General features: G+C 30.8%; 1 protein-coding gene across 2 annotated transcripts in view; it reads left to right on the plus strand.

The window, feature by feature from the left end:
- The window catches only part of LOC142334322 (uncharacterized), a 52,335-nt gene that overhangs the window by 5,600 nt on the left and 20,185 nt on the right, over window positions 1-26,550 (plus strand). The window contains exons 2-5 of one of the 2 annotated variants that reach the window (XM_075382266.1): window positions 7,285-7,353; window positions 9,506-9,613; window positions 18,737-18,862; window positions 24,335-24,454. In XM_075382266.1, the coding sequence (XP_075238381.1) occupies window positions 9,521-9,613; window positions 18,737-18,862; window positions 24,335-24,454 (339 nt within the window). In that variant the 5' untranslated portion in view covers window positions 7,285-7,353; window positions 9,506-9,520. The remainder of the gene's footprint in view (window positions 1-7,284; window positions 7,354-9,505; window positions 9,614-18,736; window positions 18,863-24,334; window positions 24,455-26,550) is intronic. The other variant, XM_075382265.1, reaches the window with a different exon arrangement.

Here is a 26,550-nt window from a genome sequence, read left to right on the forward strand (position 1 = left end):
TACAAACTTCCTTTGAATTTTTTAATTTATATCAAGTCTAAATTGATTTCGATCAATAGTAGCAAATTATAAATCACTTCCAACTGAGGAAAATTCAGTGATTTTCACATGAAGATGTCTGTAAAATAATTAGAATTTTGAAAAATAAATCCTAAATTTCTATAAAAGATTTTCAATATTCAGATGTGAATGGAAAATGAAAATTTAAAGACTGAGGTAACATCTGAGCATGAATTTCATTACTTCATTTTATTTCCCTTACTTAGGATCTCTAGTAGAATAAAAAGATATAATTATGAGTATATTTAAAAATATAAACTATTTTAAGGATTAAATGTAAACATATATCTTTCATTACATTCTAATAAATTAAATAATTGTTTCTCCCTCTATGAATTATGTGACCTTGCCATTGGTGAGGGTGCTCAGTGATACAGAGTAGCTGGACCTAAGGTGCAACCATATCGGAGAGGTATCTGTTGAGAGCCAGACTAAGGAATGATTCTTGAAAAAGGGCAGCAGCTCTTTCAGTAGTTGTTAAGGGCATAAGTCAGGACAACTTAAACGGCCATAGCAACATCACTCAGTCCTCTGAGTACTGCACAGCTGAAAGCAATGGAAAGCTACAGCTGCTTTTTTTCCAAGAAAATGTAGCTCTCTGCATTTTCATATAGCAATGATGGAGGAGGCGCCTTCCTTGGTAAAATATTCCGGAGGTAAGCTAGTCCCCCATTCAGATCTCCGGGTGGGGACTGCTAAGGAAGGGGTCACCAGAAAATTAAAAAATAACATTCTACGAGTTGGAGCGTGGCATGTTAGAAGTTTCAAAAAGGTTGGTAGGTTAGAATATTTAAAGAGGTAAATGGATAAAATAAATGTAGATGTAGTAGGAATTAGTGAGGTTCGGTGGGAAGAGGAAAACAACTTTTTTGGTCAGGTGATTTTAGAATAATTAACTCAGCTTCAAATAATTGTTGGGCAGGCATGAGTAGGTTTCGTAATGAACAAGAAGATAGAGGTGAGAGTACAGTATTTCAAAATGCATAGCAATAGAATCATTGTAATAAGGATAAAATCAAAGCCTACACTGACAACGATTGTTAACATCTGTATGCCTGCAAGCGCCCATGATGATGATGAGGTAGAGTGTGTATACAAAGAAATTGATGAAGCAATTTAACTCATAAAAGGAGATGAAAATTTAATAATAGTTGGAGATTGGTTGCAAGCATTGGAAAAGGCAAGGAAGGAAATATAGTGGGTGAATACGGGCTGGGTAAAAGGAATGAAAGAGGGACCAACTTATAGAGTTTTGCACGAAGTATAATTTAATAATTGCCAGCACCCAGTTTAAAAATCATAATAGAAGAATATACACTTGGAAAAAGCCAGGCGATACTGCAAGGTATCAGATAGATTATATCATGGTTAAGCAAAGATTTAGAAATCATCTCGTTGACTGCAAAACTTACACTGGAGCAGACATTGATAGCGACCATAATTTGGTGATAATGAAATGTAGATTGGGGTTTAAAAACCTGAAGAAAAGGTGTCAGATGAATCGGTGGAATTTAGAGAAGCTTGAGGAAGAGGAGGTAAAGAAGATTTTTGAGGAGGACATTGCAAGAGGTCTGATTAAGAAAGATAAGGTAGAAAATGTAGAAGAAGAATGGGAGAATGTTAAAATGGAAATTCTTAAATCAGCAGAAGCGAACTTAGGTGGAACAAAGAGAACTGATAGAAAACCTTGGGTTTCAGACGATATATTGCAGCTGATGGATGAACATAGAAAGTATAAGAATGCTAGTGATGAAAAAAGTAAAAGGAACTATCGACATTTAAAAAATGCTATAAACAGCAAGTGCGAACTAGCGAAAGAAGAGTGGATTAAAAAAAGTATTCAGAAGTGGAAAGAGAGATGAACATTGGTAAAATAGATGGAGAATACAGGAAAGTTAAGGAAAATTTTGGGGTACATGAATTAAAATCCAATAATGTGTTAAACAAAGATTGTACATTGATGTTTAATACAAAAGATAAAGTCGATAGGTGGGTGGAATATATTGAAGAGTTATACGGAGGAAATGAATTAGAAAATGGTGTTATAGAGGAACAAGAGGATGAAATGGGATAAACAATACTGAGATCTGAATTTAAGAGAGCATTAAAAGATTTGAATGGCAGAAAGGCTCCTGGAATAGATGGAATACCTGTAGAATTACTGCGCTGTGCCGGTGAGAAAGCGATTGACAGATTATACAAACTGGTGTGTAATATTTATGAAAAAGGGGAATTTCCGTCAGACTTCAAAAAAAGTGTTATAGTCATGATACGAAAGAAAGCCGGGGCAGATAAATGTGAAGAATACAGAACAATTAGTTTAACTAGTCATGCATCAAAAATCTTAAGTAGAATTCCATAGAGAAGAATTGACAGAAGAGTGGAAGAAGTGTTAGGAAAAGACCAACTTGGTTTCACGAAAAGTATAGGGATAAGGGAAGCAGTTTTAGGTTTTAGACCTCAGATTAATAGTAGAAGGAAGATTAAAGAAAAACAAACCAACATACTTGGTGTTTATAGACCTAGAAAAGGCATTCGATAACGTAGACTGAAATAAAATGTTCAGCATTAAAAAAAAATTAGGGTTCAAATACAGAGATAGAAAAACAATTGCTAACATTTACAGGAACCAAACAGCAACAGTAATAATTGAAGAACATAAGAAAGAAGCCGTAATAAGAAAGGGAGTCCTACAAGGATGTTCCCTATTCCCGTTATTTTTTAATATTTACATAGAACTAGCAGTTAATTTTGTTAATGAACAATTTAGATCCGGAGTAACAGTACAAGGTGAAAAGATAAAGATGCTACAATTTGCTGATAGAGTAATTCTAGCTGAGAGTAAATAGGATTTAGAAGAAACAATGAATTGGCTTCGATGAAGTCCTACGCAAAAAGTACCGCATGAAAATAAACAAGCACAAAACGAAAGTAATGAATGTAGAAATAACAAAGATGAACTACTGAATGTGAAAATAGGAGGGGAAAAGATCATGGAGGTAGAAGAATTTTGTTATTTGGGAAGTAGAATTACTAAAGATGGACTAAGCAGGAGCGATATAAAATGCCGAATAGCACAGGTGAAACGAGCCTTCAGTCAGAAATATAATTTGTTTACATCAAAAAGTAATTTTAATATCATGAAAAGATTTTTGAAAGTATATATTTGCAGTGTTGCTTTATATGGAAGTGAAACTTGGACGATCAGAGTATCTGAGAAGAAAAGATTAGAAGCTTTTAAAATATGGTGCTATAGGAGGATGTTAAAAATGAGATGGGTGGATAAAGTGACAAATGAAGAGGTGTTGCGGCAAATAGATGAAGAAAGAAGCAGTTAGAAAAATATAGCTAAAAGAAGAGCCAGACTTATAGGCCACATATTAAGGCATCCTGGAATAGTCGCTTTAATACTGGAGGGACAGGTAGAAGGAAAAATTTGTGTAGGCAGGCAACGTTTGGAATATGTAAAACAAATTGTTAGGGATGTAGGATGTAGGGGGTATACCAAAATGAAACTACTAGCACTAGATAGGGAATCTTGGAGAGCTGCATCAAACCAGTCAAATGACTGAAGATAAAAAAAAATCATTTTCTAAAATAAAATGCCATCGTTTTTACTTTAATGTGATTAAAAATATTTAAATCATCAACTTGTGAAAACCTGACACATTTCATTGTATCATTTCACATTATATTAAACAAAAATATACCCAAATTGGATATAGGAATTCTGATTGCATAAAGAACTTGAAACATTTACAATTATTGATTGAAACATGTATACGTTGATCCGTGAAATAAGAAAAAAAATTAAATTTTCAGAGTAATTGTAAGGTTATTTATTAAAAAAATTCCTTTCAGCTTGCCAGAAGTCAGAGTTAGATTTCACTAGTGCTGAGTAGGGGATAAAAAATATTGAAGTTAAGTACTGAAGTTAAGAAAAACTTCAAATTTACTCAATGGTTGTATGTGAAAAAAAGTTTCACATGTTTAGCATACGACAAGCCCCTTCTTCTTACAATTCCAGCAACAGTTTGGCCATCCCTTACCATAAAGTTTGGTCATATCAAAAATTGTATCAGACAAAAGTTTTAGGTAATGTTTAGAGGACTAACAACCACTTTAAACAGATTTGATACTGTTCCTATTAAGGGATATATGATTGTTTTTGTCTTCAAAACTCCATTTTTTCTACCCCCTAGACCAATGGTTGGTGATATCAAAAACCTTTACTTACATAAGTTTTAGGCCCTTATCCAAAGAGTAGTAGGAACTAAACAAATATGATATTTTACTTAATAAGAAAGCTAGAGCAATATTTTGATTTTTAAAAAAAGCCCCTCCCCCATTTCCACTCCCATGGTCCAATTTTGACCGTTAACGAACTCGACCGCGATTTTGGGACGAGTTATTTTTAAGGAACAATTTGAAAGTGATTGGTGCAAAATTATGCAGTTATTGTGTCCACTAGAAAGTGAAATATATATATAAACTTTTGAGAAGTGGATTTGGTGTCTGGAGGATGTGAAATGCAAAGATAGTTGAAATTTTGCAGAAGTCGAATCATGGTACCAATTACAATAGGTAGCTGTCTTATGAAATCTACCTAAAAGAATGTTAGTCCAAACAAATGCTGTATAGACAATATCTGTTTGTCAAGGTTACACTTATTATTACAGTTACCATATTGAGAATTAAAAACAGGGTAAACATAATTACAAGTGATTACAAGAGAAAGTCAAAAAGTAAAGGGAGATTTTGTTTCCTTCCTTATTTCACATCTTTCAACACTGACTGTTTCCCTATAAATCATAATTTGTTAATTCTATTTCATGGTTAGTTGCCATGTTTAAAATTCAATTTAAAACATGACAAGCAACTAACTAAGATAAGAAGAGTGCTTCTTATCCAATTACATGGGGGAAGAAATGTGAACAGGGATATGTTTTTTTTCAATTCAGAAGGTGTGAAACTAGCAGAGATTATTCATAGAATGTACAGCAACATGGAAAGAATTGTTAGAGTGGAAGCAAAATATATAAACGAATTGATCTTTAAAAAAGATAGGATTTCTCTCTGTGATGAACAATGGAAATAAGCCAGTTTTTCCAATTTAGTTCCTTCCAGTTACCTTCCAAGTCAAAGAATAATAACAATATCAAATCAGTTTGTCTGGAAACATCTTTTGTCTCTTGTAGCAAAAAATTCAAAATTCGCATCTTCAGAAAACTTTATAACAATATTTTGGAACATGGAAGGTTCATTTTTATTCACTTCTCATCAAAAGATGAGATAGTGAATAGTGAAAATTACTGTTAGCTTCTGCAGTTACTGAAGGCAGAATTCAATTCCAGATGCCAGGGTAAACTTTTGAAAGGTGTGATTTTGTTTCAGGATAATGCTCTACTTCTATAGCCAGCAAAACAATAATTTGCCTTCAAGATCTTGGTATTGAGCTCCTGGACAATCCTTAACCCTGCATGACTACTATTTTCATATTTTTAGCTCACTGAAGGAATAGCTGTGAGAGAATCAGTTTTGTTGCAATGAAGAGTTTAAAGAAGCTATGCACTAGATGAAGAAGATTTTCCAGAAAGGAATTCAGAAGCTTGTTTAAAGGTGGACTATATGTTTTTATAAGTAGGAGCAGATTATTTTGGAAAATAAATTCATTTTTAAATAAGTTCATTTGCAAAAAAAAAAAAATTTGTAGTTCATTTTGCAAAAAAATGAACTTTTTTTTTAATTTCGCTCTACTTTATGACCTAACTTCATATTTCAAACAATTTAACAGGAACTGATAATAAGAAATTGTCTATATTCTGAACATCTTTCTTAACCCCTTGTTTGTGTTTAAGGTTTATTTTAGCCAATTCTTTGCACTGGAAACATTTTGAACTTCATGATTTTTAAACTTCATTGTATGATTTAAAACTTTATATATTTATGATTTAAAATCATGATCATATATGTATAATCTAAAACTTAAATTTAATGTTGTTACATTGAAGTGGTTCTGCAATAATTTCTTTCCAAAGATGATGTAATGGGTAGAGAAGCTTCTATTAAGAAGAAAGAGAGAGAAAATAAAGAAAGAAGAATCTAGTAGGAACAACAAAGGGATTCTTTATAGAAAAGAACTTACAGAAAAGCATAGAAGGTGCAGAAATTGTGAATTATTATGCTTAAACAATCAAAAGGATGGGTTAGGTATTGGTTTTGTAGGCCAGTAGGTATGCTGCTGGAGACCAGCAGAAAGACAGTGTTTAATAGTTTATAAAGTTCAAGTGCAATAAAAGTAAGTGTTTGCTAACAATGAGTGATTGTGCTTCGCAAGTATTCCAATCTGGACAATGGTTGAAAACAAGAAGCTGTTTAGTGAGTTATTGTGAACAGGAGTAAAAGTGACAGACAGTATTCTACTCATTCATAAAGTGTAAGGTAGTTCTTATGTAAACAGTAAAAGTAAATAATACTTGCAGAAAGTGAATTGTAGATTTTTCTATAGTCATCTTATTGTTAATTTAGTGTTAGTTTTTATTAGACATTATAAATTCTTTAGTAATTCAGACTGTACTTTTGGTGTTTTTCATGTAATTGCTATTAAACCAGTTTTGTTTTTAATTTGAATTATTATCATATATCTTATGTATTTATTATTATTGTTGTGTATTTTATACATTTGGGAGTAATAAAATGTATTTTTAAGAAGCTTTTACATGTCTTATTTCTCAGTATCCTTGTCGAAATATCATTTTAAAAATCTCAATCAGATTAAAAAAACATACAATTAGAACTAAATTTAGATTACCCAATCCAACATAGCAGCCAATAATGTGTTGTTTCAGATAGCTAGATCTACAGTTGCATGCTTCCCTTTAATGTTTGGCTTTTAAGGTATCCAGATTCTTTTTTTGGAATTCTCCGATAAGAGTGGCTAACTCAGTAAGCCCCAATTTAGAGTCTTCAGCCTCAGTTTAGTAGTTGTATGTTTAAATTGGACATATGGTCCGATTACATATGTTTTAAAGATTTGATATTATGTTTTAAAGGTCTTTGCAAGATAAGCAAAACTGTATCAAAAAAATAAAATAAAATAAATATTTAAATAAAAATAAAAAATGATGACCACATATGTCATTACTTTAATTAATAATTGAAAATATTAATTGTTAAATAATAATTAATTTACTCATTTTTTAACATTAAAATTTTATTTCTTAGGAAAATTTTAAGAAAATAATCTTTTTCATAAGTTGGCATTGTCAATAGCTGATTAACAATTAAACAAAGGTAAGTTACATTTTTCAAAATCTATATTCATTGTTGATTTTGTAGTAAGTAACTAACAAAAGTTGAACTGCGTTAGTGTTATTTTTGGATGAAAAGAATTTTTTTTATTAGTAAGCTTAAGAAAGTTTAAATTACAAAGTTAAAAAACAAAACAGGTAAAAAAGATTAAGTCAAAATTATAAAAAAAAATTAGATTAAATAGTTTAACCTGACTTTAAAGTCTATTTTTGTTTTTACTTAGCTAAAAAACCATAATCTACAAAAAACTCTTGGGTAAAGAATATATATATATTTTTTCAATTCAACAAAGAGTAGAGATAGTATTTTTATTTGGAGAAATAAAAACCTACAATGGAACAGTTAATGCATTAATATGTGGCATCTGCATACAATTTCACAAAGTTAATAGAAACGTTTCAATACACTGGTAGTGTTTTAGATGATAAGCCTAGCTGACCCAGTACAGTTGAAGTTATTGATAAAGGAATATTAGTACAAATTTCTGTGATTAATCAACAATTAACAAGAACAACTGCACAAAATAATTTATTTAGGTGGTCAGTACAGAAAGTATAAAACATAAATACCATCCACACAAGATTCAATTACTAGAACTTATTAAAGATGATTTTGATAGAGAGTTGAATTCAGTGAAATTTTGACTGAAATTAACAACAAGAACTATTTCATGTTTTAGTAGATTGTTCACTGACGAAGCCTCATTTACTTTATGCAGGGCTGTTAACAAATATAATAGTATGAATTTGTCCCAAGAAAAGCCACACTATTATTGCGAAAGTCATACCTAGCATCCAGAACAGTTAATGTGAATACTGTGACACACTTCTTGGACCATTTGTCATTAATGGCAACTTAGATGGTGATATATACTTTACTTTGCTGAACAAGCAGATAATGCCAGATCTCAACAGTAAGTAAGATAGTTCCTAGACTATCTGGACAACCTTTGAAAGTAGAACCATGAAAGTAGATGTGTTTTTCCAGTTAGTTAGTGTTCCTCTGATCTATGCTCACAACATGAGAAATACGTTGAACCAGCAGTTTCCATATTCATTGGATAGGTTGAAATGGAAGTAATGAATGGCCAGCCAGGTCACCTGACCTGAATCCCCTTGATTTCTTCCTGTGGGGGATTTAAAATCAACTGTTTATAGCTCACAGCCAACTTCTCGAAGAATTAAGGGAATGCATTAAGATAGAATGTAAAAAGATTTCATCAGACTTTTCACAATGCGAGAGAAGCATGGAGGAATCGGAAGGGCAATTTGAAGATTTAATAAGATGTGAGAGGTAATAACATTTTTTAGCTGAAATAATTCTTTAGACAGTATTGTTAATTCATGAGGTTGTAGGACTCTCCTAAATAAAAGATAGAATAAATTTCTTATGAAAAAGTTATTACATTTCAAACTGTTATTTACTTAAATTAAAGAAATTCTTCAAGATGGAAGAAAAAATTAAATTCAAGTCAGAATTTAATTTTTTTGATACTGGTTTGCTTGTCTTGCAAAGATCTTTTAAACAAAGTATCACATGGCCATATGTCTGATTTAAAATTTTTGAAGCGCCATTGACCCCCCTCCCCCTGATACTCTTAATCAGGGCCTACTGAGCTAGCTTCTCTTATCAAAGAAGATACCCTAAATAAGGGTAAGAATACCTTAAATAAGGAAGAGAATCAGGATACCTTAAATAAATAAAAAATTAAACTGGAGCTTACAACTGTAGTTCTAGCTACCTGAAACAGACACATTATTGGCCGCCAATTTGGATTGGGGGATCAGAATTCAGTTTTAATTATATCATTTTTTATGTCATTGAGCTCTTAAAAATGATTTAGCAAGTGACCATTGGTCCCATTTGAAATTTTTGAGTTGACCTCCTGCTGCAGAAAAATCAAAGAGTAGAAATATATATATGTTCATTGAAGTAACTTCTCAGTTCAAGGAAGAATACTGCAAACCACATTCAGTTATAAAAATGTTTGAGGGTGTGTAAATTACTTTTCAGCCACGTAGTATATATTGTATATGTATATGTGTATATATAATTTATCAATTGTTTACAGTTGATAGAATACAAGTTATACAGTTATCATTGTTGAATATAATTTTTTTTTCTAATCCTTTAGGATGTTGAAGGAAAAATGACAGATGTTGATGAAGATTCTCCAGAAGTTCCTACAAAGAAAATTTTAGACCTGGATTCACCTTTAGAAAATCACATTATAACAACAAAGGTGCTTACTTTATTTTTAAAATATCATTTACATGATCGAATATTTTCCTTATTTTGTATTTGAATATGGTGAATTTATTATCATTAATTCTAGTTGAAATATTACGTAGGTGTACAAAAAAGAATATTGGGATTTTAAAGCTATTTAATATCTCTTAAATTTGACTTACAGTAATGAATCTCAAATAAAATGATAAAGAAACTTACAGTTTTCCCTTCAATATAAGCACCTTTCATTACACAGCACACATCCAACCAATAGGAGAGTTTCTCCCATACTTTAACCAGCATATTTGGAGTAATGTAATTGACAGCTGCCTCAGTCCTCAAATTGGGTGATCAGTAGGTAGCAGAGGTACATAGGCAAGATCCTTTATAAAACCCCAAAGGAAAAAATCACATAGGATCAGATCAGCTGATCTTGGAAGCGACTGTAAACAAGCTCTTTCATCGGGTACATTCCAACCAATCTAGTGGTGGGGAAAATGTCATTTAACTGATCATGTACAGACCTATGCCAGTGAGGAGCTGCACCATCTTTTTTTCAAATAAAATTCTGTGGTCCAGCTTGCGTTGAGGAAAGAGTTATGTATGCAGCATATCTAAATAAGCAACTCCTGTTACATTTGGTTCAGTGGGAAAAAAATAAAAACCAGCCTGTATACTTGCCATTGGGATATTGTACAAAATACATATAATTTTGGGGTGTCCTTTTGCATCGTAAGAGTTTATGAGTATTTTCTGCCCTCCTGGTACAGACATTATGTGTTAGTCTTTTCTAAGATGAAATTTACATAATACAATCAAGAAATTCATCATCTTCACAGTGCAACATTTTGGTTGGGAAGTTAGCATACACAGCATAGTCTGTGTATTAGCCTAGACTTCAAATCCTCTAACATCTATAAATGCATATGTAATTGTTTACTAAAATATTCCACACTGCCACTGCTAATTCGCTGCTGAACATCGTAACAGATTTTTAGGACCACACAGGAAAGACTACCTGATACATTCAACATTTTCCTCAGACACCCTTGGTCGTCCCGTACTCTTCTCTTTACACAGATGTCCAGTTGTTTTAAACTGATTCTGCCATCAACAAATTATATTTTCACTTGGAGGATCACAGTTAAACTTTCTATAGAATGCACGTTTTACTGTAACTACAGATACACATTTAGCTAATTGCAAAATAGAAGGCTTTCTATTCAGAGTCATCCCTTTGCTAGTGGCACTGTCAAGCAAAAGATAGAGAATTGATCTAAGGCCATGCACGCAAATAAAACTGCCATTTTTGCTCTTTTGCAACTAAAACTGTATACTTTATCCAACAGATACAACAAATTAAACCCTGGTATTCTTTGTTGTATGTCCACTATATTTCATCTAGAATCATATATTTCAATCTTGGTGAAATCATTAATTTAAAGATCTTATATATAGTGATTGCTTATGTTACAAGTACCACACTTGGTTCTAGTTTAGAATTACTTAACTTAAAATTATGGAATAAAATTATCTTTGTATTATGAAATATAATTGGTGTTTGATAAGTCTACATAGTCAAAATATGGCAGTCATGTCACATCGTTGAGGACATCCTTACTGTTGATGAAGAAAGAATATGCACTAGAGAGAGTTAGAAGGTTTATAAAGTTAAAACCATCCCCCAGATTTCAAAACAAAATGCATTACTTTTCAGATTGTTTTACACTGTGTTATTAAACTTGATTTTTACTATTTTTTTAAGAATGCTATCATGGTGAGAATGAATATTTTCTTATCACCTATGAAATTTCAGATAGGTATATATTTAACAGTTTATTAGTTATTCAATTTGTATAACTGTACTGGGTTTGGTTCTATTTTACATAAATACAAGGTTCATACATTCATCTTTGTTTCAAATTTATGAATATGATATTTTGATCAAATATATTGTTAAACATAATTTCTTATAGATTCTTATTTGTTAAGAATTCATTGCTTTAGTGAAGTTACTGAATTGGGAATTATTATTTTTAACAGGTTTTTTTTTTTAATTGTAATTGTTGGTTTTGTTTGTATTTTAAAAATTATTAAATTAACTTTAATTACTTGCTATAAGTATTATTATAATTTTTTTATTTCCCATGTTAATTAAACTACTAGAATTGAAAATTATAAATTTAAATATTAGAAAATAAAACTATAGAAAGTGACATGAAAAATTGGGAGATAAAATGATGGCATTAGAAGAAAAGGTATGAAAGTAATAAGCATTCAGAAACAAAAAGAAAATGAAAATTTACTGTAGATGTTAAGAAACATTCATGATGAAATTACAAATAAAGACATTATTATGATATACAGAATGCTTACGAGAAAAAATGAAAATGCCAAATAATTATCAGTTTTAATAATCAAAATACAAGATATAGATTTTTAGAAAAAATAAATAAAAATATATATAAAATAACACAAGAATCATATAAGTGAAAATCGGTCTAAGGAATTTAATAGTTTTCTTGGAAATAAAGAACATGAACAAATAAAGGATATGCTTTACTTTTGTTAGAGATGGGATAATTTTTAATGTTCTTAATTGTATTACATTTAAAAATTGTAATAAGTTTTGTGTTGCTAATTTGCAATCATCAATATGGGTTATATTTTGCAGTGATTGCTATAAATAATCCATGTAAAGATGAATAAAATTGATCCTCAGCTAATGACAAAGAGGTGTGGACTAGCACTTTTCAGCAGGAAATATCTTTTTATATATGAGTTTCCCATTATTTTAGTATTTTTTCCGAATTTAATTTAATTTAATTTTTAGCCTGCAGAGAGAACCACACAAATATCATTTTGATTTTCCCTCATTCCCCTTCAGAATTCTTTCATTTTTTCACTATACTGTGTTTTTCTTTCTTCTGTCCAGCACATCCACTTTCTTTTTTTTTTTGCATTCACCAGAACCTGTTTTGTAGATTTTCTCTCTATTTTTTCTATCCTGACTATTTCAATATTTTCTTTATTTAGGTCTTCCCTGACTTGTTTTACATAGGGGTGAAGTTTTATATTTCCAAAATTTATCAAAAGGTTTTTGTTCAATCTTTCTGAATACACTTGAAACATATGTCCCACAAATTTTAGTCTTCATTTTTGGATTGTGGTTTCTAAATCTACAAAAGCTTTATATTTTTTCTTCCTTAATTTTGTAAATTTCTTTATTTGACTTCATCTGTATCCATCTTTCATTTTTTTTTGGGCCATGGATCATTCTTAAAATTTTTCCTTTAAGTTTTTAAAAGTAATTCTAGATTTGTTAAGTTGGAGGTTTCTGTCCCATAGAGGGATTAATGGTTTCAATATTGTATTATAATGTTTCAATTTTGCATTTATAGAAAAATTTTTTGTACATATCTTTAGTTAAAAATTTCAATCTCAAAAACTATTTTTCTGCTCCCAAATGCCTTCTTATCTTAACCATTTGAGGTTATTATTTCACCTAGATATTTAAATTTATCTTTGTATTTAATTTTTCCAAATTTGGTTTCTGTACATTTGTTGTTTTGTTTGGAATATTCCTTTACTTCTGTTTTAGAAAAGGAGATTTGTAAACCTGCTTTTTCAGCAATTATTTTCAACTCCTCAACTTAGCCTCTTTTTCTGAATCATAATAGCAAAACCAAATCATCTGCAAAAACTGAACATTTTATTCTTATTTTTCCTTTCTCTGCCCTGATTTTTCAAAAGCGGATTTATTAGCATCCCAAAATGTTTTTATTATTTTACCTAATACTACATTAAAGGGTATAGGGGAAAGCCATCACCTGATTTTAATTTTGAAAGGGTCGCTGATTTCGCCTAAAAATGTTATTTTTGAGAATGTGTTTATTAGAGTTAATTTGATTAAATTTATAGTTTTCTGATCGACAAGAGTTTCCCTGTTTACAGAGTTATAGGTTTTTTAAAATCAACCAATGTTATATGAACATTGATTTTCATCTGAACATCTGGTTTTTAATTATTAATTTCAAACTTAAAATCTGTTCTGAACATGACCTACCCCTTCTGAAGCGTACTTGAAACTCACGTAACTATGGATCAATTTCTAACCTGTTTAATAGTAATTTAGAAAAAAATGTTTATTTTACTGTTAAGAGGAAGAGTCCTCTCTAATTATTCACATTTTTTTTTTCATTCTCTCTGAAGAGGATGGGTAATTGCAGTTCTTCAGGGATCTTTTCATCCTGCCAAATTTTTCCTAAAGGTTCTACTACTTCTGAAAGAAACTTCATTGGCTGATTTCCACAATTCCATCTTCACTAGCAGCATTATTATTTTTCAAAAATTTTATAGTTTCTTTTATTTCTTTCAAATTTGTGGGAATGGAATTTTCATTATGTGGGTTTATAGCCAAAATTTAACCAATTTTTTGGGGTTTCACAGTTTAATAGATTTCTGAAGTATTCTGTTAAGATTTCATAATTCTCTTTATTGTTTATGGCTAGAGGTCTGTCTTTTCTTTTAAAACATAAGTTTGGTGGTTACAGTTTGTAATTTTACTTTTAAACATTTTGTAAAAATTTTGAGTTTTATTCTTTTTAAAATCTTCATACAATTTTTCAATCTGTTCTTTATTTCCTTCTTTCTTCTCTCAGAATTTTGTGTGTGATTTTTCTTAGCTCTTCAAAATTTGAAGGTTATTTTCATCTTTTCAAATTCCAGTTCCTCCATGCTAGGAATATTTTTCTATAGCCAATTCACATTTCAAATCCCAATATGTTTTTTATTGTATTGTAATGGACCAATTTCCCTGGCAGTCTCTATTAAACTGTCTTTAATTTCTTTCCAGTCTTGGGGGGGATTACTTGCTAGAATCTTATTTTGAAATTTCATTTTATTTATTTTTAAGATTTTGTAATCAAATTTTGGGATTTTAACTTTAGATTTTTGTTTTAAAGTTGGAGTACAATTAATTTTAATTTGATTTAAATAGTGACCGAATGTTATGTTAAACAATTTTCTAACTTCTACATTCTGAATCTCTTTATGCAGTTTTTATAGATGATGTAACTGTCACATGATGTAACTGAAATTCTCCCATGCAAGGATTTGTAGAAATCCAAGTTTTCTTTTTATTAGATATAGCTTTAGAATTGGTTGACATTATTTTAAGGTTTAAATTTTTATAGATCTGAATTAATCTTTCTCCATTTTTACTTGTTCTTTTATTGGCTGGGTACTCTCCAACAATATTTTTAAATTTTCTTTTACTACCCAGCTGGGCATTGAAATATTCCAATAAAATTTTAATATTTTTTAGTTACTTTGATTATTTCAGTTTCTAGAGTATCCAAAAATTCCTATACTTTTTCTGGGTCTGTTTTATTTTCTTGATGTACTGGGGCATGTACATTAATAAAAGTATACTTCTTATTTACATATTTTGAAGTTAAAGGGAACAGTCTGGAATTTTTGAAACCTGTTATGGAGTTTTTAAATTTGGAATTTAATATGAAAGCATTTCCTAAGTGTGGAATGTTCTTCATTATTTTTCTATCATAGTTCCCTTTTTAGATTCAGAAACCATCTGATTCAAATGCTTCTTCGTCTGAAAATCTGGTTTCTTGTAATGCTAAGATTGAAATATATTTTTTAATTCACTAGTTTATTGTTTCAATTTTCCAACTTGGATTAAAGATTTTATGTTCAAAGTGCAGAAAAAGTATTTTCTTTTGTTTTTAAAAGTAAAGGTTTTCTGGACTCATAATTTCTCATAACTTCAAACAACTGGACACCCCAGGATTCGATTACCTGGTTTGTCTTCAGGTAATTTATTATGTGAGAACTCATTTCCATGATATAAATTTAATTGTGGTTGGACAGTGCCCAGTGTTATACTACCATCGTTTGTGAGCCCTAGAGGGTTTTATTTTACTTCACTTAATCCTAGCTTTTATTGGATTAAGCACACCATTGTGGAGACATGCATCTTCATTGTGTTATTTTATAGTCTAAAAAGAGTATTCACGAAGTGCCAAAACCAAAAGCAGCCCCCTTCATTATTATTATTTTTTTTTTTTTTGGGGGATTACAGGCATCGACCTTTTCCCAAACAAATTAAAAAAGGACAGAAAACTTTCCCACATTGATATTAAGAAGTGACAACTATTAAAACATTCTTGAAATGAAATGTATTACAAACTTAGAAAATGTTGTTTTAAAACATATCAAACTGTTTAGCACCTAAGTTTTCTCTTAGGCCATCTCTTCTTACTTCTTTTCTTCACTTCCCTAATAGTCTCCACCTCTTATGACATGTGTGTGGTCTTGGAGATTGTATCTTCATCCAACTTCGATATTAGGGAGGTTCTGCAGTCAGTTACAGGTGATACCGACCTAGATGGAGCTGTTAGCATTGTCTCGCAGTCCAAACTTGATGCACTCCCCAATGACATTTTGGGGTGTCACCCTCTCCATTGGAGTTCTCTGTCCTTTTGGAGACTCCATAGGTGCATGTTAAACAGTCTGTATTCAGGACTTCTGTAGTTTAACACACAAAGGTCAGACTTATTCTGTGTCCTTGCCACACCTTCCTTCACTTTATGACTGGTCAAAGGACTGGAGTTTTTGGCCATTTCAGATGTATCCTTAAATCCTTACATATAATGCCCACTAGTGGTTGCATCTTGTGGGTTTTACTGATTCTTTTTGCAGAGAAGATTTCATCCTGATATCTACAATTCTTTCAGTCATAGCATTAAGACTTGGCACAAGAGCTGAATTTAAGAGACCATTAAAAGATTTGAATGGCAGAAAAGCTCCTGGAATAGATGGAATACCTGTAGAATTACTGCGCCGTGCCGGTGAGAAAGCGATTGACAGATTATACAAACTGGTGTGTAATATTTATGAAAAAGGGGAATTTCCGTCAGACTTCAAAAAAAGTGTTATAGTCATGATACGAAAGAAAGCCGGGGCAGATAAATGTGAAAAATACAGAACAATTAGTTTTACTAGTCATGCATCAAAAATCTTAACTAGAATTCTATACAGAAGAATTGAGAGGAGAGTGGAAGAAGTGTTAGGAGAAGACCAATTTGGTTTCAGGAAAAGTATAGAGACAAGGGAAGCAATTTTAGGGCTCAGATTAATAGTAGAAGGAAGACTAAAGAAAAACAAGCAGACATAGTTGGCATTTATAGACCTAGAAAAGGCATTCGATAATGTAGACTGGAATAAAATGTTCAGCATTTTAAAAAAGTTAGGATTCAATACAACAATTGCTAACATTTACAGGAACCAAACAGCAACAGTAATAATTGAAGAATATAAGAAAGGGAGTCTGACAAGGATGTTCCCTATCTCCGTTACTTTTTAATCTTTACATGGAACTAGAAGTTAATGACCTTAAAGAAAAATTTAGATTCGGAGTAACAGTACAAGGTGAAAAGATAAAGATGCTACGATTTGCTGATGATATAGTAATTCTAGCCGAGAGTAAAAAGGATTTAGAAGAAACAATGAACGGCATAGATGAAGTCCTACGCAAGAACTATCGCATGAAAATAAACAAGAACAAAACAAAAGTAATGAAATGTAGTAGAAATAACAAAGATGGACCACTGAATGTGAAAATAGGAGGAGAAAAGATTATGGAGGTAGAAGAATTTTGTTATTTGGGAAGTAGAATTACTAAAGATGGACGAAGCAGGAGCGATATAAAATGCCGAATAGCACAAGTGAAACGAGCCTTCAGTAAGAAATATAATTTGTTTACATCAAAAATTAATTTAAATGTCAGGAAAAGATTTTTGAAAGTATATGTTTGGAGTGTCGCTTTATATGGAAGTGAAACTTGGACAATTGGAGTATCTGAGAAGAAAAGATTAGAAGCTTTTGAAATGTGGTACTATAGGAGAATGTTAAAAATCAGATGGGTGAATAAAGTGACAAATGAAGAGGTATTGTGGCAAATAGATGAAGAAAGAAGCATTTGGAAAAATATAGTTAAAAGAAGAGACAGACTTATAGGCCACATACTAAGGCATCCTGGAATAGTCGCTTTAATATTGGAAGGACAGGTAGAAGGAAAAAATTGTGTAGGCAGGCCACGTTTGGAATATGTAAAACAAATTGTTAGGGATGTAGGATGTAGAGGGTATACTGAAATGAAACGACTAGCACTAGATGGAGACTCTTGGAGAGCTGCATCAAACCAGTCAAATGACTGAAGACAAAAAAAAAATAAGTTTTAGGTATTTCCTTGACAGAACCACCAGCATAATCTGTTATCTCCCAAGCAATCAAGAATGGGCTGACTTCATGGAAGTTGTCATTCTTTCTTATAATCACAAGATGCCTTTTTCTGAGTACACAGTTGCTGAAAATCGTTTGTCAGTGTCTCAACACTTTTCTAAGTTTATCTATATCTTTACTCCGTTTCCATTTCACTTCAGGCAAATCAGCAATTTCTACATAAGGGTGTTTATGTGAGGGCCTCTACCATGTTTGATTGTTCAAGATTCTGTGTGAAATGATCTCTTCTGTAGCAAGGCTAGCCGCTGGGGTACACTCCCACTCCAGGGCTACCACTCTTGGAGGTTCAACCCAACCCAGTACTCTGCTGGAACCGGCATATACCCTGGCAAGAGCAGTTGTACAGTCTCTGACTGCCTGAAGTCACTGACTCTTGGCTCCTGTTCATTGACACTTTCAGGTTTCCAATGCTCAAATATACATAGACATCTTACTACATGCTTGCCTTCACAGGGGGCATATGGACATCAGAAGAGTCTCTGTTATATCTGCAATCACATCGACCATGGCCTACACATTATCAGCTCTAAAGATTGTGTAAGTGCTTATCCAAAATCATTTAGTTATAAACAGGATCTGCAGGTGACCAAAGAGTCTAGTACAATAGTTGCTTGAGGTTGGAAACAAGTCAGGATGATTATTATCAAGAATACTTGTCCGATAAATACTTGGTGCCCTGTTAGCCAGCTATATGTATTATACTTACATCCAGCTGTTACTGTCTTGGACGTGGAATGTAGATAGTATGTTCCGATTGTGGGGATTATTACCTCAGGGCATTATTATTATTATTATTATTAAGTTTTGTTTACAGGATGATGTTACATATATAAATATGGATCCGGTTCCATTAAGTATGTTAGAAGTGATAGATGGATCTGACTCTACAACTTCAGCTTCTTTGCCACAAAAAACTGGGAACAGCATTGGGTGTGATGAGGTTTGTTTATTTCAGTCCTAAGAATATGTATGTACACTTGTTAATTTGTTTATTGGTTAATTGATAGTATGTAAAAACTTACTACTGTCTTTCTTTCACTCGTACTACACAGTATGTAAAATTTCATAAGTACAAAGTAAAAAATCGTAATTACTAACTAATTTAAGTGAATAAATAGTACTTAATATAATTTAAGATAATAATAATAACAACAACAATTATAATAATGTTGAGTGTTGGTTATAATTAAAGTCATACAGAGTGTCCTGAGAAATGTTAGCAAAACGTAAGGGACTAATTCAGGACATGAAAACAAATAAAAGTTCATTTTAACAATGACCTTTAAGTCTTACACATGAACTTATATTTATTAAAAGATCATGTGGTTATATGACCATTTTTGTTCATTTTGATATCCTGAATTACTCCCTTAAGTTTGGCCAATATCTAGGACAGCTATATAACAATGTGTGCTTTAATGAGTTCAGCAAAGAAGCATTCAAAATTAGACAAATCATAAAATAACCAAACAAATATTTCAAAGGTTTTTAAGTTAATATGTTCACTGGAATTTCCAAATTTTTAAATAATTTGAAATTTACATATAAAAAATTATTGTGGGTCACTTCCAAAACATTAGACTGCTAAATTGCAATGAATACCAAATAATAGAGGTGTACGCTCTGTGAGTAGTAAGTGGCTTTTGCAAATAAAAGGTTAAATATCACAAGCATTAAAATTATTATACTTTCTAAAAATGAACACTACCTTAGCCCTGATTCCACAAGGTTGATAATGATGTGCAACTTTTACACGCAACTCCCATTTTTTATTATTGGCATTGACTGCAAATGTATCAAATTAAAAACATATCATACTCAAAAATAACCTTTAGCTTGAAGTACCTTTACAGGACTTCTATTCAAAGTTCACGACATTTAATTGATTATTTTACCTGTTACATGAGTAAAAGTAAAGAACTTATGATTTAAAAAAGTAGAAACGTATTAAGTAAGTGTACACTGATTAAATATCTGTTTTTGAAAGGCATAACACCTCAAGATAACAACAATTCAGAGCTCAATAATGTATCTGGTGACTCTACACCATGAAAATCAACCATTTATTTTTTATTTAGTGGTTGCACAAGCATAAAATTTTAACTGAATGTCCAATTGAGGTATCTGCATCAGAAATCACTGAAAAATCCATGATATTATGTCTGAAGATTACCACAAGGTGATATTGTAAGAAAATAATATGAAAAACTCAACTAAATGTGTATACACATATTACATGAACATTTGCATGTGATAAAGCTGTCAGTAAGTTGAATGCTTTGTCTGCTTACTATCTATCAAAAACATAACTCATGCAGCCACTTCTAAGCTTGATTTGAAGAGGTTTAAATTTAATCCAGATGAATTCATAACTGTTGATGAAATATGAATTCATCATTACAAACCAAAAATGAAAGAACAGTTGAAAAATAAGCAGAAGCTGGTTGAAGTGCTCCAAACCATCTGCTGGAAAGGTTATGGCAATACAGATTCATTCGTAAGATAAACCTGTAAATGCATACGTATATCTTGAATATATTCTTAATAAATGTAAATTATTTATTTTTCTTTCATTTAATAAAGCCAGCCCTTTTAGAATTTTTCTGTAGGTTATTTACCAATCTGATTAGGCCCTCCTTGTACTCTACTATAAACTGCCTCATCATCCACACATGTTAGAACTGTGTATTTCATTCATCTTACTGGCTTTCTGTTCTTACCTACTAGTCTTTTATTATTTTTTCCAGAACTATTTTGAATAAAACAAGTGACAGTACATTTTTCTAAAAGCTAGTGAAAACTGTTTCTAGTATTATGCCTAATTTCAGTTTCAGTATACAAATGGAAGCAATCACTGTTGCTTCATGAACTGCTGATCATTCATCGAAAAAAATACTTTTTTTCAGCAAAGAAGAATCTGAGAAGGAGTGAATGAAGGCTGGGCAAGTTAAATAATCTTGATACATACACTTTCTATATATATATTTCGTGTTATATACTAATTCTATTCCAGCGTTTATAAATACTAAACGATGCTACTTTATTTAAAATAAAACTAAAACGGTAATTAAATTATTATAAATGCATTTACAGTAAATAAAAACAATTTGGAATTATAAATACGTAACCATTCAGCTCAGTAGCAGGCAATGTTCATTTTCCTTGTAAACATACACCATCTTACAAAATTTTCTTCATCGTACTTTATTTTATTTGATAATTTCTTCATTGATGACATTTTTATCCTACCTTAACAATTTCCTTCACTTCCAGTTCTTTGTTCCTTTATACTTTAAATTTAATCACTGATTTCCAAAAAATTATTTATTAACTGTTAGTAACATATTCTGTTGTCTGTTGTTTCCAACACATATAGCCTTACTCTTAAAATAATGGTCTTATAATCTTCATCACAGGAGTAGTAACAGTTACTCCAAAAAAATGGGATTTAACATCACTAACTTACCAAATTATTTTATTATTTCTATTATAAATATTTCATCTTCAGTTAAAGTTGAATCCAAATAACATAAACCTTTTCTTACTCCCGTTTACAAATAATTTGTTAGTCATCAATCTGATATTCTCTTATTAAACATATATTTCAATCCCTACTTCCTGTATTTCTCAGTGATTTCTTATGCATGAAACTAGCATATTATCTAACCTATTACATAGTAATAATAGTTGCATAGTAACAATAGTTGCTCAACTGCAAGTAAAGGTTTTGTTTTGTATGCCGTAATAGTTTGTGCAACATAGAGCATCCCTATATCAGTAGTAGTTAGAAATATTTATGTTATTAATATTTATGACCATACTTTAAGCAGTCATTATTAGTGCTCTAGATTTCTTTTATCACAAATTAGTACCACTCATTTGAAGTGCTAAACTGTATTTTTAAACCTATTTATTTTTTTAAATTATAAAAAATTGTTTTGATTGCTTTGTCATAAGTCACTAATAAATACCACAACATGGAGTGAAACTGTTTACATTGTTAACATAATTTTCCTGATGTGCATTATTGGACTGTTAAATGTGGCTTTGTTCACTAGCATTTTATCCTTACTTCAAAACCTTCAGTTTCCAGGACACTATTCTTAGAACATTCCAAGTGTTGCAGAACCTTCTGGTTGTATAAAAGACCCATTAGATTTATCATATTTAATAAAGTATTTTTTAGCTGCCTAATCTTTCTCTATTAGTCAGTAAATTACTGATTTTAATTTACCATTAATATTTTTCATTGGAATTATAATTAATAGTAACTTAATATGATAAAGGTTTTAACAAAATGTGAAAACAATACAAACATGTTTTTTACAATTCTATTGTAAATGTATAATATTTATTTGGAGCAAGAACAAGGAGCAAATTTCAGTATGGCTTCATTTTACCCATTGGAGCAAAAAAACAGGTTAAATATTTCACTTGACATCTTGAAAACAAAAGCTTTTCCTGTGTACATAAATATATGCTTTTTCCTATCCATGTATGTGTATTCTGCCCTTCCTTATTTATAGTAGAATGGAACAAGGCATTATGGCTACACAAAGTAGGCAATTTAAGTGGTAAATATTGTGTTGTTAATTCTGTAATTGTGAGCCTGAACGTCCTCAACCTTAATCATTTTCGAATTGAAGTATGTTGAAAAATATGTTATATAATTAATAAAAATACAAGTTTCAAAAGTGAGAAGAGTGAAGTTACCCTATTATATTCTTTCACAGAATCTGTAATGGCAGCAGCGTTGTTGTTAGCTGTTTTGGGCAACTCCATCATGCAGTCAGGATACAGTGAAGCAAGACTGGATTATAAATGATGAACTTGGGTCTTGTAGTCCCCGTATTTTCTTTTGAAAACCTAACCTATTAACCAATTGCGAAAGTTCAGTGCTGGTAATTATGATTAATTCACATTTATCAAAAACACGCCATGGTACTTCCAAACAGCTAGCCATAACTTAGCCATAACAATAATAATTATATCGCAAACGACCTTTGAGTGCTTTATCAGCTGTGAAGCCTACACAGATAAAGACTACTTTCTAACGACTACTATATGTTTTTCTGTTTTGTACTACTTTGATTGTTCATCATATTCCAGTATAAGAGATATTTAAGTTGAGTTATGTATAATATTTATTTGGAGCAAGAACAAGGAGCAAATTTCAGTATGGCTTCATTTTACCCATTGGAGCAAAAAAACAGGTTAAATATTTCACTTGACATCTTGAAAACAAAAGCTTTTCCTGTGTACATAAATATATGCTTTTTCCTATCCATGTATGTGTATTCTGCCCTTCCTTATTTATAGTAGAATGGAACAAGGCATTATGGCTACACAAAGTAGGCAATTTAAGTGGTAAATATTGTGTTGTTAATTCTGTAATTGTGAGCCTGAACGTCCTCAACCTTAATCATTTTCGAATTGAAGTATGTTGAAAAATATGTTATATAATTAATAAAAATACAAGTTTCAAAAGTGAGAAGAGTGAAGTTACCCTATTATATTCTTTCTCAGAATCTGTAATGGCAGCAGCGTTGTTGTTAGCTGTTTTGGGCAACTCCATCATGCAGTCAGGATACAGTGAAGCAAGACTGGATTATAAATGATGAACTTGGGTCTTGTAGTCCCCGTATTTTCTTTTGAAAACCTAACCTATTAACCAATTGCGAAAGTTCAGTGCTGGTAATTATGATTAATTCACATTTATCAAAAACACGCCATGGTACTTCCAAACAGCTAGCCATAACTTAGCCATAACAATAATAATTATATCGCAAACGACCTTTGAGTGCTTTATCAGCTGTGAAGCCTACACAGATAAAGACTACTTTCTAACGACTACTATATGTTTTTCTGTTTTGTACTACTTTGATTGTTCATCATATTCCAGTATAAGAGATATTTAAGTTGAGGGCATTCAGGCTCACAATTACCATTAATTCTTAACTTTGGTTCCTCAGATCAGTATTTTTTTAAAAATTTATTTGTTATTATTACAGGTAATTTTTTTTTTTTAATTTCACAGGTATTATTTTTTTATTTCTCTTATTTTTTTTTAACTTTAGTGTTCCCTTATCTGCATCTATCTTAGATTTTTATTTATATTTACTTTTACTATTTTCTCTACAAAAATTGTTTTAAAATTAACTTTTTCTCTATAACAAATGTTTTAATAATATATATATATTTTTTTAGTTTTTAGTATATATATATTTTTTTATATAATTAGTTTTTCATTGCACTTGATCAATCAAATAAATTCATATTGAATAGTTGACTTTATATTTCATCATATGTATTGTAAAATTAATATTTTTATATTTTTCAGAATTTTAGTTTGATTTTGTTAAAATATTTTAGATATTTGATTTTTTTAAATTTTATTTGTACACTTTTTTAGGAGGGAGTTATGTTGGTTAAAGTTGCACCAGATCCAATGAGCATGCTAGAAGTAAGTGATAATACATCAGATCAGACTGGACAGCCTAGTTGTAGAATAGGTGGCCACAGTAATGAGGAGGTAATAAATTATAGTTAGAATGTTTTCTCATTCAAATTTTATCATATCACCTAACTGGTAATGTTCAATTTCTTCAGTGTTTCCATGGATATGCCTGTGGGGGTTCACCCCACATCTTATGTACTGTTATTTTAAACATATTTGCATGTACTTAAGATGACAGTAAAAATAGATAATAAATAAGGAGCAAGGCAATTAATTGATGTATTTTTCAATTTTTTAATTACTTTTTCAGAAATCAGTGACATCACAGCACAGTGATTTCACTGGTTGTTGTAGTACAGCAGGAAGGAGGAAAACTGGCATTTTTTGCTAATATCTTTGAAGTAAAGGCTTGTCTAAAAATGTTAATAAGATTTTTTAAAATGCTTTTAAAATATTATGTAATTTAAAAATAACACTGTTACAAAATTTTATATTTTTTACACTTTTTGATGATACTTTCATAAAATCGTAATTTTAACACTGCTTTAGCAATTTCACAAATACAAAGTCTGCTGTATAAAAGTTGAATATAATGAAATTGAGGGCTTTTTAAGGTGTCCTTATGAAGGAAACGTATGAATTGAAAAAACGAATAAAAAAGCAAAATGTAAAGTTGAATGTATGTTTTGATAGAATTTTAGAACTTGTTACTGAAAATAAACTTAAAAATAAAAATGATACACTTCTACAGTGAATACTGGATGAGTGGAAGACTAAACTGCATTCAAGGAAAAACATGAAAAAATATAATTGATACCTGACTTACTAAACAACAATGTACCTACTGTTATGTAAAAGGTGGGTAAAAGCCTGAAAGATAAAATTATTGAAGCAAATAATAAATTTTTGTCGAAACTCAAAAAGGCAGAGAAAGGAGTTACTCCCTCTCATCATTCTTGTGAACAAAATGGAACCTGTATATAATAATGCATTTTAAGAGGAAATACCCAGAACTAAAAGAATAGAAAATAATTTTTCTACAGTGCATATTGGCATATCTTTCCTAGCTGATGCACACAAATGAAAGTACCCGAGTAATTATAGTTCTCTACAGCACAAGTAATAAAACAAGAAGAAAGTATGGGACTAAAAAGAGAAGTAATTTTCGTATAAGGAACTAATTAAGACAGCTCTCCTGTTATTTACTTAAATCTATTTGAAGAGGTAAGAATAATATAATTAAATAAAAGCATTTATTTTGATTTTTCCCTTACTGTGCTAGAGACAGTGTATGTAATGCATTGTTAACCACATAAATGTTTGCATTACATTATCTGTTAGTCTTTGTTATGTCTGCTACAAAAGTAAAGCACTAAAGTCAAGTTGCTTTTTTTGAGGTATGATAGTATCTATTCATTAAACAGATAGTCCCTGTGATGTATAGAATAAAGGTAACATTTTTGGGGCTGAATGTCACCTGTATTTCAGTGAACTTAGCATGCTACGTATATTATATTCAGCTCATTAAAGGGGGCAGTGGAAAACCACCTCATTTCTCAGTCTTCTGGCTTACTTTCCCAGAAAGTTTAGCATAGAATGTGTGATTTGTAACATTTTCTAGGTCACTGTAGCTGTATCTTATTTAGAATAATTTTTATATATTTTTTTAAAATCATCAATCACTCTGGATAGTGTCAAAACATGTACTATATGCTTTTGGAGCTTTTAACTGCATCATGAACTAAATAATTAAAAAAATTATACATATTGAGGCAAAGTTAAAACTTTTTTCAGTTTTCATTTGTTAATATTGTTCCTTGCTGTCATGATGTATCCAGAATGAATTTGTTATTTAATCATATCAGTTCTGCCAACTTTTAAACAATATAAAATGTCTGCTGCTTATTGATCAGTTTACTTTTATTTTTGAATTTATGTATAAATATGATAATATCATAATATATATGAGGTCTGTAAATAAAGTAATGAGACTAGTTTTTTTTGGCAACAAATTAAAGTTAATAGTAAACATATGATTATACGAACAGCTGATTTATATTTAGTATTAATATTTTTAGTCTATTTTTGCCATGTGAGATGTAAACAAAATTTTTGTGAAACAAGTTTTTTGCGTTACAAAAATGAGTTACGAGGTCATTCAATAAGTCCTT

This window comes from Lycorma delicatula, chromosome 1, assembly GCF_047948215.1.
Source record: "Lycorma delicatula isolate Av1 chromosome 1, ASM4794821v1, whole genome shotgun sequence".
In the NCBI taxonomy this organism is placed as follows: Eukaryota; Metazoa; Arthropoda; class Insecta; order Hemiptera; family Fulgoridae; genus Lycorma; species Lycorma delicatula.